General features: G+C 41.3%; 1 protein-coding gene across 1 annotated transcript in view; it reads left to right on the forward strand.

Moving 5' to 3' along the window:
* Window positions 1–534: 534 nt before the first annotated feature.
* Window positions 535–16,064, forward strand: part of PLCXD3 (phosphatidylinositol specific phospholipase C X domain containing 3) — a 116,634-nt gene continuing 101,104 nt past the window's right edge. Inside the window, exon 1 of the mRNA XM_070743400.1 lies at window positions 535–637. Within this exon, the coding sequence (XP_070599501.1) occupies window positions 535–637 (103 nt within the window). The remainder of the gene's footprint in view (window positions 638–16,064) is intronic.

Raw genomic sequence — 16,064 nt, forward strand, 5'->3', positions numbered from 1 at the left:
CGTTTTCATTCCCCGAGGGGGGAAAAAAAGCCTCCTTCTTATATGCCCCCCACCCCACCCGGTGGCTCCGCAGGGGAAAAGAGCCTGCTGTTGATTCTCGGTTGGTTTGACCCTTCCCAGGAGGCGATCCAGGGTTAGGGTTCGTCTCCAGGCCCCGTTGCGCCCCGGGCGCGCGTTCAGCCTTCGGTGGAGTTTTTAGACAGACGGAAGATGCGCTCGGAAATGCGAAGGGAGGCAGCGGGGCGGCAGCTGCGCTCCCTGGGACTGGCGCTTTTCCAGCCGAGCCCTTTCAAGCGGCAGCCGACAGGATTTGGCATAATAAGTCGACTCCGCACGTGCCTGCGCCATCCACCCGTGGGCGTGGCGCAGCGTGGCGCGTAAAAAACTCTCTCTAGCAAAAAGGCGAGGGCTGGAGACGAGCAAAGCGGCTGGGCTTCCAGGAGCCGGCAGAAGGAGGAGGGGCTGCCGCGGCTGCTGATTTAACCGGCTGAGCCAGGCGAGCGAACGAGCGGTTTTCCTTGGCAGGCACCGAGCATGGCTTCGTCGCAAGGCAAGGTTGAGTTGAAATTCGCCGACTGGATGGCAAGTTTGCCCGAAAGCATCCACAGCGTGCCGCTGGCAAACCTGGCCATCCCAGGTAAGAACCGGGGTCGTTGGGGAAGACGGGGAGGGGACATTTTTTTGTTTTGGTTGGTTTGATTTTTTTTGGGTTGGATGTTTTGCTCGGTTTCATTGGTGGGAAGCTGCGAGACGGTTGAGTCTTGATCGCGCCGGGACTGGCTCCTTTGCCTTCTCGGAAAGGTGACATTGGACGCTGTCTCCGTGCAGCGCCTGCTATCTGATGGGGATTGATAAACGAATGTGATGGCGGACTGGGGAACATGGCATATCTCCCCCGTTTTATAACGACGGTCTGTCTATACCAGACATACCGATTTTCGCCTTCAGCTTAGGTAGATAGCCACAAGAGCTAAATAGGAGTCATATCGCTATCCATGGTGCTGAAATATCCCTCGCTCTCCCAGATCCAATTCGTATTCCGAGAACAAGAGAAGAAAGTTAGGGCTCATGGAACCATATATTTATAACCCTCGTTTCTGGACTTTTAGGACTGCACACATCGATATCTCTATAACACCCTGGAAGAGTCCCACAAAGTGATGTGTGCGGTGAAATCACTTTGGTTTGTCCACACATTGTATGTTTTCTTTTTTGATTAATTATTACACTTGCCGACTATTCTTTGAGGATGTCAGTTCTAATTCAGATTATCCAAAATCTCACCGTTGGGTGTTTTGTTTTTTCACCATGAACCGGGACTCATCAGTATACACACACCACATCCTACATCACCACTCTGTTTACCAAACTGGGGAAGTTGTGTATTTGAACCAGCAGACAGTTAATACTATGCCCCTGACACGTGAAGTTAAGATGAAAATCTAACCATTCTGCTATGAAGTTGGTGGGTTCACACATTTGCTTGATGCTGCAGTGATTGAGTAATGGATGTGCATGCTAAAAAAGTGGATATGTATGTCGAGGAACAAGCAGTTCAATTCGGTGCTAAAATACAACTGGTTGGGAAAAGCTTTTCAGATTGCTACACCTGACATACCTTAAAACATGAAAAATCTGCTGTTATTCAAAATAGATAGCCAGACACCACTGTCATTTCAAAATTACTTACCTCCTCAAAGCCTGTAAGAGATAACCATGGTGGGAGAGGGAGCTTTGAATAGCAAAATCCTATTTCTCCTTTGAAGGTCTTGAGGGAAGTTTTGTCTAATTTTTATCTTACCTGGCAGGATTGTTGTGGAGGTAGATTATTATAAATTTTGCTACCTTCTTGGAGAATGGGGTACAATACAATTATTGCCATGATTGTGCTGTGAGCATTTTTCTTCACAAAAAAGTCAGCTTCCAAAAATAGTAATTTTTTTAATGCACGCAGACATGCAGAAAAGGATGGGGTTATTCATCTGAATTATTGAGACTTTGTTTTGTTGTTGTTATTGTTGTTGTTGAGTTTGTTGCACTGTTCTTTCTTGCTAATCAATACCTTCTAAAAATTTCCTGGCTTATATCACCTTGACTTTTTTCTGTGAATATCTCGATACTGTACACAGGTCTGGATCTCAGCAACTTCAGCTTTATATCTGCATAAATAATAAATCATTGTGGTATACCTTTTAAGCTGCTGTTATAAAAACCTCTACCTGCAACCTCTAGGTGCATATCTAAATGCCCAGTGCACAACATTTGTAATAAAATGGGAGGATGAAAAAGATTTAAAGAATGAATGTGTGTGAGGGAGTCTTAAGTAAATTTCAGACTTGTGTTCTATACGATCTGGAAAAAATATGTATTTTTAAAATTTAGTAGACTTTAGGCTAAGAATAATGCTTACTTATTTGGTGTAATCAGTCAAACAATACAGATCAGCTGAAAGGAAATTGTATCTAATTATGAAAACAGATGATACCGTTCCCCCCTGAAAATAAGACCCTGTCTTATAATGTTTGGAACCCTGAAATAAACATTTGGCCTTATTGCCATGCACTCAAAAGCCCAATTGGGCTTATTATCAGAGGATGTCTTATTTGGGGAAACAGGATACTTCAAATATTTCCATGCATTTTTTGCTACTTGTACTTAGTAAAGGCAAAAAAGAAGACAAAAGAGAGATAAAATTAGATGACTTCTTAGGGAGGAATACATATTCTAATATGTTCTCTTAACAATTACCTGATTTGAAAGGAATTTGTTTGCAAAAAAGCATTTTGATAGAAAGGGAGAGGCTGAGAGAGTATTCTGCAGTACAAAGGAATTTTCTGTTAATTGCTAATTGAAATCTAATATATGCTAATTGAAATCCGGTGCATACAAATAGGTTAATTGCTCTGACATAGAAAGTGGATAGCTTGCTGATTGGAGATGTGTTTATTTGGCTAGTTAAATTTAAAAACAAAACACAATTATTTGTCTCTTTTTGTATGCTCCCCTCCCATCACAATAAGTTTTTTTTTTAAAAAAAAACACGTGTTAAGCACTATAGTTAGGTAACCTTTCTTGATTACTGATTAATTCAGGTGCCAGGACTACAGCGCAGAGTAAGTTTATGGTACAGCATAACAACATTTAACAATAGAAGATGAGGCCATCTGTGGGTGGTTGGCATTTAATCTTGCTGTTGAACACACTCCAGACATGTCATAGCTCAGTTGTAATGTACCTGCTTTGCATGCTAAATATCCCAGTTTTGTTCCTTGATGTCTCTAGGTATGGCTGGTAAAAGCTCTGGCTGAAGAAATCGGCAGTTTAACACATGCCAAGGAGCTAGGCTTGATACAATTGCAGGAAACAAGAGATTTCCTATCAAATTGGGAGCCCGTTGCGAGTCCTTTCAGCGTTAGATAGCTCTGGACAAGAAACAGTTGGAAATAATGCATAAGATTTATTTATTTGGATTTCTATGCTTCCCTTCTTCGTAGACTCAGGGTGTTCTGTCGGGCTCTCTGGTAGACTCCTCCCGAAAATTCACAGGTACAAATTTCAGACACACACACATTTGAAAATTCAAAACAATGTTCTTTATAATGAAAATTCACTTAAACTAAGCCCTCTTTTGGTATAGCAAAGAGCACTCATCTCCAAACAAACTGGTAATTTGTACAAGTCCCTTATCAGTTCTGTGATACTTAGCTTGCAGCTGTGAGGCAATTCACAGTCCTTCTTCTTTCACAAAGTGAAACACACTTTGCTCTGGTTTAGTTTCAAAGCGGGGGAAAATCAGCACACAAAAGGTCAAAGTCAGCAAAGCAGGCACGAAACACAACGATCAGATAATCCTCCACAATGGCCAAACCCACAGGCTGCTATTTATATAATTACCACAGCCAGTGTTCCCTCTAATTTTTTGGGGGGTGGGCGGAAAAGTATAGTGTCTGAGCGGCAGTCCCTTCGGGACTGGGCGGCACAGAAATAATAATAAAATTTCCCTCTCGGCTTCTGGGCAGGTTTGGAAAACTCTGAGTTGATGATGATTTTTAAGTGAGCGATTGCTCACTGCTCAGCTTAGAGGGAACTATGACCACAGCCCCACCCAACCACAGGTGGCCTCATTTTTTTTGATAATACTCTCTCAGTTGTTGCTGCCTATGCATCGCTCTCTGCATGCGTGGCTGTATCATTAACTCTTGTTCTGAATCCAAGGAGGAGCTAGATAATTGATCTTCTGAGCTGTCTGCCACACTCTCCTCCTCCCTGTCACTCATGTCTGCTTGGTCAGAGGAGCCTTCATCATCAGATTCCACCAGGGGCAAAACAGGCCTGCAGCATGTGGATGTCTCCCCCACATCCACAGTCCTTGGGGCAGGAGCTGGGCCAGAGCTAACCACAACACAGGGTGCCTTACAAAAATAGGAATAAAATGCAAAATACAGCAGAGGGAAACCCACACATAAAACAGATACTAAACCCCCAAGTTATTTAAAAGCAGACATTCATATTCTAACCACAATCCTACAGTCTGACCAGCTGCTGGGATGTGTGAGGGAGAAAACAGTCCCACAAGTAGGCTGGTCCTAAACCACGTAGGGTTTTATAGGTCATAAACGACATTTTAAATTGCATCCAGAGACCAATTGGCAACCAATGCAGCTCGTGGAGTGATGGTGAGATATGCACATGCTTGGAAGGCCCGAAACAATTCGCGCGGCTGCATTTTGCACCAACTGTAGTCTCCAAACGTTCTTGAAAGGTAGCCCCATGTAGAGGGCTCTTAATTTTTAATGATAACTGCAAAATATAGCTTGAATCTGAGAAAGACTCATGTGATTTTCTTTCCTTAGGCGCAGGATGGCGAACTTATGGCATGTGTTGCCCTATGTCAGCTCCGGAATGATTTTTGGCCTTCCGGAGGGTGTGAGGAGGTCATTTTTGCCCTCATCAGGCTTTAGGAGGCTTTCCTGAAGCCTGGGGAGGGCGAAAAATGGGCCCAAGCCTACTGGAAGTTCGTTTTTGAATTTCCGCTAGGCCCGCTGGGCTCATGTTTTGCCACCCACAGAGTCCAAAGGCTTCAGTGTGACCTGTGCGCATGCGTGGGGGAGGGAATACAGGGGGATTGTACGCACATGTACAGGGAAGGGCATTACATTATCGGTGTGGGCATACACGTGCATGCTATTGCATATGCACCCTTTTAGCACCAGAGCAAAAAAAGCTTCACCATCACTGTACTGGGTGCTGAGCAGTATGTATGCTCATGGGAAGTATCGTAACTGGAAGACATTGGATATACTAGTGAATATTTTTATAATTCTCTTCTCTTTTTGGAGGTTCTCTGTGCAAGGCAAGAAATGTTAGTTTAAAACCCACGTACACTCAATGCTGATTGTGCCACTATCTGGAACTAGTGGCAGACTAGTTCTTTCTTTCCTTCAGCTTTTATTTATTTATTTATTTATTTATTTGTTTATTTTGTCCAATACACAATAATACACAATGAGGGTTATATAGGATATAATCAGGTAGAATGTATTAAAGGAGGAATAGAGGAGAAAATAAAGGAGTGAAATATAACTATGAGAGAATAGCAGAAAAAGATATAGGGATAGAAGAGAAGATATAGGAGATATAGGAGAGATAATAGGACAGGGGATGGTAGGCACTCTGGTGCACTTATGTACGCCCTTTACTGACCTCTTAGGAACTTGGTGAGGTCAACCATGGATAGTCTAAGGCTAAAGTGTTGGGGGTTAGGGGATGATACTACAGAGTCCAATAGTGAATTCCACGCTTCGACAACTCGATTACTAAAGTCATATTTTTTTTACAGTCAAGTTTGGAGCAGTTAATATTAAGCTTGTATCTGTTGTGAGCTCTTGTGTTGTTGTGGTTGAAGCTGAAGTAGTCTTTGACAGGCAGGACATTGCAGCATATGATCTTGTGGGCAATACTTAGATCATGTTTGAGGCGTCTTAGTTCTAAGCTTTCTAGACCCAAGATTGTAAGTCTAGTTTTGTAGGGTGATCTGTACAGGTAGAAGAGTGAAGAGCTCTTCTGGTGAAGTATCTCTGGACATTTTCGAGGGTATTAATGTCAGAAATGTGGTATGGGTTTTCTGACTTCATCCTCTAAATACATTGAAACATAGTACACTTTTTATCAGAGCAGCTCTTGGACCGTGGGAGTGATCTGAAAGTGGAGTTGAGAAAAGGGACTTTGTTCTGAAGCCACCCTTGGGATTTCATTCCTAAACACTAATTTGAATTGACCTTGGCAATATCGATAACACCTTTTGGTTCTCTTTCGTTGACAGTAGCAAAAGATAATTCCCTTTTTCTTATGGCACTTGCAAGAATTCTGAGGTCTCTCTCTTTCTCTCCTTCACCCCCATCTCTCTCTCTCTTTGATGGGCTCCTACAAGTATGATCAAGTATGCAGAACCAGTGGAAATTTTTTGAAATTTTTCCTTTTTTTTCCTTCTGGGCTCTGGGTAAGTTTTCCCTATCTCAGTAAATGAGGTTGAATGTGTATAATTTTAGTAGAGCTGTCCATATCTGTGTGTGTATGTGTGTACATACACATATAGTTTATATAGTAGATAATGTATATTTTTGTGTGCCTGTGTGTAATATGTATGTACACATTTGGCATATATACATAGAATTAAATAGTATATTTTGGATGTTCAGTAATAGTAAATAGGGAAATTGTATCTCTTTTGAGAGGCCAGGCACCCTAACCCTAGCCATCTTTAAGTCTGTCACATGACCTTTAAGCCATCCCTGGTCATGTGATCATCAAGCCACTCCCACCTAGTCACATGGCTAGCAAACCACACCCACAGTGTGGTAGTAAAAATTTTTGCAGCCTTTCACTGGTGTGTGTGTGTGTGCGCATGCATGCGTGCGTGACAAACTAAGGTTATTAAAAGCAGTAGGAGAGCTGAGAAAAGGAGCTTGATGTATCAGTGCACTCTAATTATTATTATTATTATTATTATTATTATTATTATTTATTAGAATAGAATAGAATAGAATAGAATAGAATTTTTTATTGGCCAAGTGTGATTGGACACACAAGGAATTTGTCTTGGTGCATATGCTCTCAGCGTACATAAAATAAAATATACATTTGTCAAGAGTCATGTGGTACAACACTTAATGATTGTCATAGGGGTCAAATAAGCAATGAAGAAGCAATATTAATAAAAATCTTAGGATATAAGCAACAAATTACAGTCATACAGTCAACATGGGAGGAAAAGGGTGAAAGGAATGATGAGAAAAACTAGTAGAATAGAAGTGCAGATTTAGTAGAAAGTCTGACAGTGTTGAGGCAATTATTTGTTTAGTAGAGTGATGGCGTTCGGAAAAAAACTGTTCTTATGTCTAGATTTGTATGCCGACCCTCTCCAAAGAATCAGAGTGGCTCACAACAGCAAAGCAGAGTACAAATCCAATGATTAAAAAACAGTTAAATAATTACGTGGCGGTCCCTATGAATGTGAGTGGATTGTTCCTACTAAACATTTATGGAATTATACTGAAAGAATCTTCTGCCAAAATGAGACAAACATACAGAGTTTTGGGTTGACTTAAACCTTAAATTTTCTGAATTGAAACATCACTAGACTTGACCCAAAAATTGCATAGTTAATTCTTTAAAGCTTTATTCTATTTGTGCATTTGGGAAATTATAGCCTCAACCTGTTTGAAGAGCACCCAGAGGGCTATCTTTTAAAAGGCTGTGTTATTGAGGTCTCTAATAAAGCAGATCCCAGGGTTCTTCCAACTGCTTTGCAAAACTCTTACCTATTTTTGTCAACAAAAAACAACTATGTGAAAAAGGTTCAGTCCAAAGTCACCAAGACTTTTTGAGAATCGAGTAGAATTTGGATCTCAACTATTCTGATTCTGGTATATAACCAGTGTACAGTCCTTGACGTGTGACCAGTTGTTTAGCGACTGACCAAACTTATGATTGAACCTTCCCAAAGGTATTTATGATCCAATTCTGACCCAGTTCTGAGGACCACTTCCCACAGGATCACATTTTGAGCGCTCAGCAACTGGCCCACATTTATGGCCTTTTGTGTGACATCCAGCTGTTATATGAATTTATGACATTTTTGCTGAAAATCAACATTTACTTCTGGTTTCTGGCAAAAATGGTCACAGGTTTGTTTAATGACCACTGTGTTCACTAAACAGCCACCATGAAGGCTGTAACCTCAAGCCCATTCCGGTGGCTTACCGGAACCACTGCCTTGGTGGCACAGTGGGTAGAGTGCAGTACTGCAAGCTGCTTCTGCTGACTGCTGGCTGTAGTTCACTAGCTCAAATCTCACCAGTCTCAAGGTTGACTCAGCCTTCCATCCTTCCGAGGTGGGTAAAATGAGGACCCATATTGTTGGGGGTGATATATGCTGACTCTGTAAATTGCTTAAAGAGGGCTGTAAAGCATTGTGAAATGGTATAAGTCTAAGTGCTATTGCTATTCCTATTTATTTCCATTATGACATATGACCATAATTGCTAGGCTCACTTACAGTTGTAAATTTAGGATGATTTCTACTTAAATTTTGATGTTCATAGTTTTGTGTGTGTGTAACTTTGGATTTGGGTTTCTCAAGTTGTGCTATTATGGCCCTGTGAATAAATTGGAACTTTGAAAAAGGACTCTGATTTATTTCTCGGATGCTCTTTGGAATGCTGACAGTCTGACTTATTGTTTGATGATTATTTGCATGTGTGTGCGTATGTTTGAGTTGGTATTGATTTCTGAACACCGCTTGGGCAAGTTCCCACACATCTGTTGAGATTCTCAGTCATCCAGGTCATAATTGTCTTAAAGATGCTTTATTAAGAGGAAATTGGATTGTTTTTTTCCCGAGGAAGAAGAAGAAGAAGCAAAGAAGGAGAAGTGAAACATCTTCTTGGATGATCCAGCTTCTTGGATAAGAAGCAAAACATTGTATCCCTTTTTCTCAGTGGAAAAAACCCCCCAAACAGTCCAGTTGCCTTTTGAAAAAGCACCTTTGAGACAAGCCCAGGCAGTTTTCCTATGAGAATTTCACATTTTCTGCCCTTGCCTTCTTTCTAGGGCTGAGAGAGTGGGAGTAGCAGGACTAGAAATCACATTTTCTAGCCCAGTGTTTTAACCACTATTGCAACCTGACATTTTCTCTGTTTGATAGATCCTTGCAAATCAACGTGCAACTTGGCAAATGTACCATATTCCTTGTTGTGGTTAGCTCTGGCCCAGCTCCTGCCCCAAGGACTGTGGATGTGGGGGAGACATCCACATGCTGCAGGCCTGTTTTGCCCCCGGTGGAATCTGCTGATGAAGGCTCCTCTGACCAAGAAGACATGAGTGACAGGGAGGAGGAGAGTGTGGCAGACAGCTCAGAAGGAGATCAATTATCTAGCTCCTCCTTGGATTCAGAACAAGAGTTAATGATACAGCCACGCATGCGGAGAGCGATGCATAGGCAACAACAACTGAGAGATTATTATCAAAGAAAATGAGGCCACCTGTGGTTGGGTGGGGCTGTCGTCATTAGTGAGGCTGCTATAAATAGCAGCCTGTGGGTTTGGCCATTGTGGAGGATTATCTGATCGTTGTGTTTCGTGGCTGCTTTACTGACTTTGACCTTTTGTGTGCTGATTTTCCCCCCGCTTTGAAACTAAGCTAGAGCAAAGTGTGTTTCACTTTGTGAAAGAAGAAGGACTGTGAATTGCCTCACAGCTGCAAGCTAAGTATCACAGAACTGATAAGGGACTTGTACAAATTACCAGTTTGTTTGGAGACGAGTGCTCTTTGCTATACCAAAAGAGGGCTTGGTTTAAGTGAATTTTCATTATAAAGAACATTGTTTTGAATTTTCAAACGTGTGTGTGTCTGAAATTGTATCTGTGCATTTTTGGGAGGATTCTACCAGAGAGCTCAACAGAACATTCCTCATCTTAGTTTCTTTCTGCACCACATACTTCATGGGGTTATTGTGACAGCTATGATTCGATTTTATTTTGCTCATTTTAAATTTTTATATTATAACTGCAGTTAAGTGTATCTATGCAAGTTACACAGGTGCAGAAAGATCTCTGCCAATCTAGGAACCTCTATGTGTATTGCTTTAGTTTTCTTATCATACCTCCGTAATGGCAAATCTATGGCACGCATGGTACAAGTGGCACATGGAGACATATTGATGGGCATGAAAGCTCAGGTCCGACACGCATGGGGTGGGGCTGGGGACGGCTGTTTTCACCCTCCTCAGATTCCTAGAAAGGTCCTGAAATCTGGGGAAAGGGAAAAACATGTTTGCCATTGTGTACCTGGAGGAGGTCACATATGCAGGCATGGGGGACACATGGATTTATGGGTGTAGCCATGTATGCGTGTAACCCCCCTGCCCACTTTTGGCATGCCAATCAAAAAAGGTTGTGAACTCCAACACTCTGGACATTTTTAAGAGAAGATTGAACTGCCACTTGACTGGTGTACTATAGGGTTCCTGCTTGGGCAGGGGGTTGAACTCGATGGCCTTCATGGTCCCTTTCAACTCTAACAACCAACCAACTAACCAACCAACCAATCAACCAACCAATCAATCAATAAATCAATCAATAAATCAATCAATAAAAAAAATAAATCACTGTCATACCTTCTTAGCATGGCCAATACATCAGCCTCACTGCTCTTTGATACATGGGTTTAAGGGTCCACCTTGACTGGGGATCATAGTTCCCTCTAAGCTGAGCAGTGAGCAATCGCTCACTTAAAAATCATCATCAACTCAGAGTTTTCCAAACCTGCCCAGAAGCCGAGAGGGAAAGAGTGAGAGGGAAGGAGAGAGAGAGGAAGAGAGGAAGAGAGAGAAACAGATAGAAAAAAGAGAGGAAGGAAAAGAGAAAGAAAAAGAATGGGAGTAAGGAAGAGAGAAAGAAAATCAAAATCTAGTTTGAAACTAGCTCAACTATTTAAGTGGCATTTTGATATTGATAGAGTTGCCCTATTATGAGCTCACTGTTATAGACGCACAGTACAGTATTTTATTTTGAAATTCTCTGAGGCAAAACAGGGTGGGTTTTTTATTTGTTTGTTTGTTTGTTTGTTTATTCGTTCATTCATTCATTCATTCATTCATTTATTTATTTATTATTTCTGTGCCACCCAGTCCCGAAGGGACTGCCGCTCAGACACTATACTTTTCCGCCCACCCCCCCAAAAAATTAGAGGGAACACTGCTGGGGATGATAGGAATTGTAGTCTGCTCACATTGTGAGGACATTGGGTGCTCTTGTGCTACGTAATCTTGCTAATGCTCTCTTGTTATAACTTTTTTTCCCCTTTTAACACATTTAATATAGTGATCATTCATAGAGTATAGAGAGCAAAGAGGATGGCCTTGAGGGAGAGAGGGGGGAATCTGTTGCCATAGCAATGAGGAGGAAAACATCGCTTAAGCTCAAACAATGAAGGTATGTGTAAACATCTCAGAGAGACACTCTCCCCATTGCGTAATTCACCTGAGTGTAAGAGAAGGAAGAGGGGGGAACCTAATCAGGATTGAAAGATTCTATTACTATAGTCAATCTCAATATAAGTAGCTTTCATCTTAAAATGAGATGGATTTTCCCCCTCTGATCTACATCTTAGTAATGAAATCAGATCAAGACCAATCAGACTACATTTACAAAGGGCACAATTGTAGTTCAGTCATAGAGGAAATTCAACAAAATTCAGCATTTTTAGATAGTTTTCTCTGCCTTAGCATATGGCTGGACATACACCATTTTTATTTTACTTAGTACTGGTTAAAAAGAGCTGTGGTGGCCCAGTGGTCAGAATGCAGTACTGAGGGCTACAGTACTTCTATTGATTGATTTATTTTATTTTATTTTATTTTTATTTATTTATTTTGTCCAATACACAATGAGGGTTTTAGTGGGTATACTGTATACACATAGTAAAATACATGATGAAGGTTATAGAGGAGATATTCATAGTAAAATATATTTAAGAAATAATAGAAAAGAAGATATAGTAATAGAACATATCATTTAATGAATAGAAGAAGAGATATAGGATTAGATTAGATTAGATTTATTGGATTTATTGCCGCCCCTCTCCGCAAACTCGGGGCGGCTCACAACAATAATAAAAACAGTACATAGTAACAAATCCAATTCCCACCAATCTAATTACAATTTTAAATTTTAAAAAGTTCATTAAAAAATCCCAATATATATAAAAAACAGGCACACAGTCAATCAATCAAATGGCAAAACAACATGGGCAAGGGGGAGATGTTTTAGTTCCCCCATGCTTGATGACAGAGGTGGATTTTAAGGAGTTTACGAAAGGCAGGGAGGGTGGGGGAAATCCTAATCTCAGGGGGGAGCTGGTTCCAGAGGGTCGGAACCCCCACAGAGAAGGCTCTTCCCCTGGGTCCCGCCAGACGACATTGTTTAGTTGACGGGACCCGAAGAAGGCTGACTCTGTGGGACCTAACCGGTCGCTGGGATTCACGCGGCAGGAGGCGGTCCCGAAGATAGAATAGAAGAAAGGAATAGGAGATATAGGAGAGCAATAGGACAGGGGACAGAAGGCACTCTAGTGCACTTGTACTCGCCCGTTACTGACCTGATTGCCAACTCTCTGCAATTTGACAGTTCGATTCTCACCAGGCTCAAGATTGACTCAGCCTTCCATCCTTCTGAGGTGGGTAAAATGTTGCTCCAGATTGTTGGGGGCAATATGCTGACTCTGTAAACTGTTTAGAGAGGGCTGTATAGCTCTGTGAAGTGGTATATAAGCCTAAGTGCTATTGCTATTAACAGTTTAGCAGCATTTTATGCTGCTCCAGGATAATAACTCTGATGATAAACCAAGGATTAATAGATGGATATGACAATCTAGATATGCCAGACCAATTCACCCCAATCGTGGATAAAGTCTTTTATAGCTTGTTCTTCTTCATCTTCACTGAAGTCAATATACAGTATTCCTGTGGCAGATGTTAAATTTGTTGTTACATCAGGAACGATGTGGATCTCAAGATACAGTACATAGCAAGAATTGAATTCTAGCTTTGAACATTATCTGCATCTGTTGTTACAAGAAGAATAATGTACATAGGACAAGTTATCTCTACAGCACTAATGGGTTTCCCTTGACTGATTCAATATTTAAGATGCTTCAGGGTAATAAAATACAGCTGGTTCCTGATAATTCACTGCAGTTATGAATACTGCTTGTTCTTTGGCCTTGGAATTAAAAAGAGGGCATGGCTTTTAGCAGCGGTGATTAGCAGTGCACCAAAGCCTATATTTATCCAATCCACACTCCAAAGGTATATTGCACCTAGCAAGGGGTAGCCTGGATGTCTCAAAATTGTAATAGACTTATTAAAAAAATATGATGTATTACGAGTTATCCCCCCCCCTTTATTTTGCACCATCTCCCCTTCTGTGGACCTGGTAAATAATGACCCAATAAATCATGAAATTTATTGCAGTTGCTTTATAAAATGCCACTGCTTTGCTGAATATACAAAGGGATATTATTTTAAGATGATGTCCAGGTTGAATATTGTGTTGGCAAAATTATAGAGGGAAATGAAATGCTGAGGACATGGACAATTATGATAATTCACAAATGCAAACAGTTGTTGTCTATGATGTTAGTGTAGTAGAATATACTATATTGCTGTGAGTAATAGTATATGTACCTGCTGTGTGTAGTATAGTGTAGTAGAATTATTATTTATTTATTATTATTTATTAGATTTGTATGCCGCCCCTCTCTGGCATTCTTAGGTAGAGGTTAGTGATGGGCGAACCCAACAGTGTTCGGGTTCGGCAAGTTCGGCCGAATTTTACGCAAAATTTGGCCGAACCCGAACTGAACCCGAGCCCGAACGGGGAATCCCTCCCATGAAGAGATTCCGGGGGCGGAGCTTTGACATCACCGGCAGGTTGCTAAGGATGCCAAGGTGATCACTTCCTGGATTCCATGGAATCTAGGAAGTGATCACCTTGGCATCCTTAGCAACCTGCCAGTGACATCAAAGCTCTGCTCCCAAAATCTCTTCATGGGAGGGATTCCCCAGCTCCTTCAAAGGGAGGTCTTCATGTAAAAATAAACATTGTTATTTTTACGTGAAAGGACCGCCCTTTGCTTGCAGTGCCACTGCGGTGTCCTTTTTTGTAAAAATAACAATGTTTATTTTTACGTGAAGACCTCCCTTTGAAGGAGCTGGGGAATCCCTCCTGCGAAGAGATTCCGGGAGCGTAGCTTTGACGTCACCGACAGGTTGCTAAGGACGCCAAGGTGATCACTTCCTGGATTCCATGGAATCCAGGAAATGATCACCTTGGCATCCTTTGCAACCTGCCGGTGACGTCAAAGCTCCGAACGCCGAACACGATCCCAAACTTTGCCTGAACTTTGGAAAAATTTCGTGTTTGTGTTTGGCATACCGAACACTGCAAAATTCGGTATGGACCCGAATTGTGCGGGTTCAGTTCGCCCATCACTAGTAGAGGTACCACTGTGCTAGCTACAGTTCTGTCTAATGCTCGGCAATCAGCTGATCCAACAACAGTCTTTCATTACAAGGGAGATAAATAGTTTCCGGGGTAGATATTTCTAGATAAGTGTGGCTAGGGCTGTGGCCATTCAAGAAAAAGGTGTTTTTCCAGCTGACTCTCTCTGTTGTTCTTAGTATCTAATTTCAAAGTCTTCTAAAAGCCTTGAGAAACACAATCCATTTTCATAATATGAAAACATTGAGTCCAGCCTGCCTCCTTAGAACATTGCCACCCCATTACTGCCTCGTATAGTTCGATATGTAAATCAGAATTTATATCCACCCAAACAAGCTTTGAGCTTCTTGATTGAAACATTGTGCTCACTTACTTAGGAATAAATTCACTTAACCCAATTTATTCACTCAATTTATAGCTGAAGTAAACCCAGGCATATTTGTTTGGAATGAAATGTTACACATTTATTTCCAAGTCATTTTGTATAGGCTTCACTCCACATCAGACATGGGTTTGAATTTGGGGAGATGAAATACTAAGAAAATGAAGAAGCATTTTCCATAAGACTTCAGGGCAAGATTTTGTAGCAGATTGTGCAAAACCCATGGATGAGTTTGTTTTTATTCCTGCTTTCCTTCTGGAAGCAAAAAATAGTGAAACGGTTGCTCCCCTCTAGCTGTAATCAGTCATCAAAATTATTCTGTGAAGTAGAATAGGGAAGTGAATATGACTAGAGTGAGCAATATGATTGAAGGAAACAAGCTTCTAAAGTTGTTAACCTGATCCTACGCATAATCTGCTCAGGCAATCTCACACTACTCACAAGAGCCTACAAAACTTTTGCCAGACCCATCCTAGACTACTGCTCATCTGTCTGGAACCCATACCACATCTCAGACATCAACACCCTTGAAAATGTCCAAAGATATTTCACCAGAAGAGCCCTTCACTCCTCCACTCGAAACAGAATATCCTACGAAAATAGACTAACAATCCTGGGCCTAGAAAGCCTAGAACTACGGCGCCTAAAACACGATTTGAGTATTGCCCACAAGATCATATGCTGCAACGTCCTACCAGTCAATGACTACTTCAGCTTCAACCGCAATAACACAAGAGCCCGCAACAGATTCAAACTTAATACGAACCGCTCCAAATTTGACTGTAAAAAATATTATTTCAACAATTGAGTTATCGAAGCATGGAACTCGTTGCCGGACTCAATTGTGTCAACCCCTAACCCCCAATATTTCTCCCTTAGACTCTCCATGATTGACCTCTCCAGGTTCCTAGGAGGCCAGTAAGGGGTGTACGTAAGTGCACTGGTGTGTCTTTCATCCCCTGTCCAATTATCTTTCCTTTCTCTCACTTATCATATATATTCTCTTTCTTTCATATATCCTCTCCTCTAAGTTCACTTTACCCTTATATATATTACTACATGTCTATTTTTCTTCTTATGTATTTGTGTATTGGACAAATGAATAAATAAATAAAAAAGTA

Source organism: Erythrolamprus reginae, chromosome 2 (genome assembly GCF_031021105.1).
Source record: "Erythrolamprus reginae isolate rEryReg1 chromosome 2, rEryReg1.hap1, whole genome shotgun sequence".
Lineage (NCBI taxonomy): Eukaryota > Metazoa > Chordata > Lepidosauria > Squamata > Dipsadidae > Erythrolamprus > Erythrolamprus reginae.